Raw genomic sequence first — 3,893 nt, 5'->3', positions numbered from 1 at the left:
AACAGCTCAGCGTGACATGCAATATTTCAAAAGTATGCGCACAAAATTATGAATGAGAACATGCAGTATTTATTGAATGAAATAACACAGATTACAACAAGCTTTAAAGACAATGCCAATATCCCTTAACAGCATCCCCTATCACGGAATCATCATGCATAAAACCCTTTTTTGACCGCATCAGAATTAACCGGTAACGGTAATTCCTCCCCATCCATCCGTATGAGATTTAGGGCCCCACCAGAGAAAGCTTTATTCATGACAAATGACCCTTCGTAACCTGGGGTCCACTTGCCCCTATGATCCTTTTGAATGGGTAGAATCATCTTCAATACCAGTTCGTCTTTACGAAACTCCCTTGGGCGCGCCCTTTTGTCGAATGTCTTCTTAATTCTTCTTTGGCACAGTTGTCGATGGCACACAGCTGTTGCCCTCTTTTCCTTAATGAGATTGAGCCGGCCAACGAGCTTGAACCTAATCAGCTTCCTCTAATTGGGTTTCCACTAATCTCAATAGTTCTACAGAGGGTTAGGGATCATCCTCATAATCATCTTCCGTGTTATTGACAGGGAACTCAAAATTAGGAATATCGACATCGTTATTTTCAAAACATTCATTGTCATATATGCATTATTTAGATTTGCGAAAAAGCATAAATGAGCAGGAAAAATGATGAAGAATGCAAAACGACGATGAAACACAAGCAAACACGATTTGATTATCACACTGAGCATAAAAACTAAACGTCAACCAGTAAGTCATGAATCCTAAAGCCTCGGGTAAAGCTACAGAATTACTTAAACTATTACATTTTATCCAAATTAAGCATCACGAGTAAATCCAGCGTCTATCAATTGTTGAGTTGTGCGTCCGGGGAGCAGGCCCACACGAAACTTGAGCCTTCAGGTCCATCTTCATCCTCCACGGCGGCTGCTTGGTCAGTGTTGATCCATCCAGCATTGTGAAAGCTCTTCTTGACGTTAGAAACATGAATCTTTCCCGCTTTGGGTTCTTGTCCTTCCACACGAGCCAGACTGCACTCTTTTCTTTCTTCAATCAGTTCTTTCTCGTCATCGTAGCGTACTTGCATCAAATTTTTGTCCAGTAGGCCTTGCAGAAACTCTTCAAATTCAACACACTCCTCAATAGAGTGCCCAGCAGTTGGATGGAGCGTGCATGCCAAACCCATATCATAATCGTCTTTCAAAAAACCCACTTTCAACAGCGCCTCGAAAATAAACCTCTTAGAACTCCGAATTTTGCTCACATCCCTTACCAGTTCATGCTCTTCTATCTCGACAACATTCATCGAAGCACTCCCATGTCCGGACAACGGATTGGCCTCAGTATTAGGCTTATCTTCTTGAAACTTTAGCCACCCGGAGTCGATTAGATCTTGTACTTTATATTTAAAAGACACGAACTTCTCGATTGAGTGACCCACGCCTTCCCCATGGTAACTACACTTGGCATTTGCATCATAACTCCTAGGGTATGGTGGTTGTACAGGCTTCATCGAGCAAATGTCGACCAGGACCTTTTCGATCAGGTTAGGTAGCAACTCCGCGTATGTCATAGGGATTGGGGTGAAGTTAACAAACTGATTCCTCCTTGGGAGGTTGTTTTGACCCACATTCAGATTTGGGCTCGCATTTGCCCCAGCCTTCCAAGCTTCGGTTGGGATGCGATGCGGTGGATAATACCCTTGTTGTTGTCGTGGCCTAGTTTGGTGAGCAAACGAGGCATTAGCAGCATAGGAAGGTTGGCTTAAGTATGGTTGATGACCAGGAGTGGGAGCTTGACCTCTCCCCATAGGCATTTCCGAAGCTGCATACACATCCCCTTCCTTCTTCTTTCCCGGATTGAAATTGGATTTTTCGTAGTTTGCAGCTGCGGACAGGCCATGTGCAATTTTCCCATTCTTCAACCCGACTTCGATCCTTTCGCCTATTATGATGATATCAACGAAATTGACGGACACATTCCCGACCATGCGTTCATAAAATGGTGGATGGAGCGTGTTCACAAACATTGCTACCATCTCCATGTCATACAAAGGTGGCTCGACTTGCGCAGCTAACTCTCTCCACCGCTGGGCATATTCCTTGAAGGTTTCGTTGTCCTTCTTTGTCATATTTTGCAGTTGCAAACGGTCTGGTGCGACATGCGTGTTGTATACGTACTGCTTCACAAAGGCATCAGCCAGATCCGCCCAGCAACGAATTCGAGATGGCTCTAAATGGGTGTACCAATTCAACGCTACCCCAGCCAAACTGTCTTGGAAAACATGGATGAGTAGCTGGCTATCATAAGCATACGCAGCCATCTTTTTGCAATACATGGTCGGATGGCTTTTTGGGCATGAACTACCATTATACTTTTCAAATTCCGGTGCTTTAAACTTGTGTGGTATTTTCACACCAGGAACCAAACTTAGTCTTGCTACATCTCCAAACCCATAGCTTTCAACTCCCTCAACAGCCATTAGTCTCGCCTCCAGACTCTCCAGCCTACCCGTAGCTTCATCGACGTTACTAATTACCCCATGCAACGCGGTGTTTGGTGTGGCCTTGGCTGAAGGGTCATTTCCAGTAACCACGTGTGGCAATACAGTTACACGCGTTCCTTCAACTGTGGTCGTATCATTCATTGCTATACTCGCCATGGGAGTTGACACTAAGACAGGTCCCTGAGTGCCGATTGGCGGTACGTTGACAGTGGTGGGAAATAAGAATGCAGCTTGTTCTGCTCCCGAGTACTCTCTTATGGGAGGAGTGTAACCCGGGGGAAATCCATACAGTGGGAAGGGAACCGATTGGCCCACAACGTTGAACATCGGGGGAATAAAGTGAGCACTCCCCTCAATCTGTGCAGACGAAGACTCTCCAGTAGTCTTCAAGGATTCGAGAGCTGCCAAGATCTGGCCGATCTGGTCTTTCAACTGGCTGACATCAGCTCTGAGGGATTCATGCGACTCCTCCCAATTTTCCATGGCTCTTGAATTTGCCCGAGTCCTGTAAGGATGTCGTGGAAATTTGGCCGTTGTTTCCCTCTCGTACTGTTTTATTATTATGATTAATTTAAATTAAACGAAATATGCTAAACAAAAGAAAACATGATGCATGCATAATATGAAAATGCAATGCCCTTATTATTATTATTATTTTTTTATTTTTTTTTTGTTTTAAAAGAACAAACAGTGTGAGGGTTACAGGAATGCACATTCCTCCCTTCATGTCCTAATAAAGGTTCAATGCTTTGGGTTTAAGGACAAGTATATGCAATCTCACCAGGATAGTTCCCTGAGCCTAAGGATCAATGGTCACTAGAGCTATGGCCCCCTCCACAGCATCTCCACAACAGTCGAGTAATCAACTAGGTGTGGAGACACAAATGAAGAGAACAAACTCTAGCTGGAGTTCTCACGATAGCCAAACAGGAAGAATATCCCAGAGTGACACCGCTACACAACTCCTCTAATTCTAAGTTACGCTCGGACCCGGGTATAGGGCCCCACTCAATAGATGCACAAAGTGTGTGTGTGAAGGGAGAATGCAATGCATACCCAAACCCTCACCTGCAAAACAACCAGAAAAATTCCCAGGCAGATATGAACATGTTTTCTACCCTAGGGTTCAATATCCAACAATTATTTGCACACGATTATTCAAATATCAAACATAGATAAAGATAAGGGGAAGAAAAACATAAAAAAAAAACCACATCGAATTCGCGCATTTAATTAATGGCTTGACCCTCTAGTTAATTCCCAGTGGAGTCGCCATCTGTCGCAACCGAAAAATCGCGACGGGACGACGACGATCCAAAAAGAAAAACTAGTTTTGAAAAAAGAGTTTGGAGTCGCCACCATAGTTTATTCTGGAAAACTACGG

The 3,893-nt window shown here is 44.1% G+C and overlaps 1 protein-coding gene across 1 annotated transcript; it reads right to left on the bottom strand.

Moving 5' to 3' along the window:
* Nucleotides 1-850: 850 nt before the first annotated feature.
* Nucleotides 851-2,992, bottom strand: LOC106761261. Its single transcript, XM_014644796.1, has one exon. It carries the CDS (start codon nucleotides 2,990-2,992, stop codon nucleotides 851-853), a length of 2,142 nt encoding a protein of 713 aa, XP_014500282.1.
* Nucleotides 2,993-3,893: the final 901 nt, after the last annotated feature.

This window comes from Vigna radiata, chromosome 1 (assembly GCF_000741045.1).
Source record: "Vigna radiata var. radiata cultivar VC1973A chromosome 1, Vradiata_ver6, whole genome shotgun sequence".
Taxonomy (NCBI): Eukaryota; Viridiplantae; Streptophyta; class Magnoliopsida; order Fabales; family Fabaceae; genus Vigna; species Vigna radiata.
The sequence above is the reverse complement of the archived record's forward strand: the minus strand, read 5'-3'. Positions and strand labels throughout refer to the sequence as shown.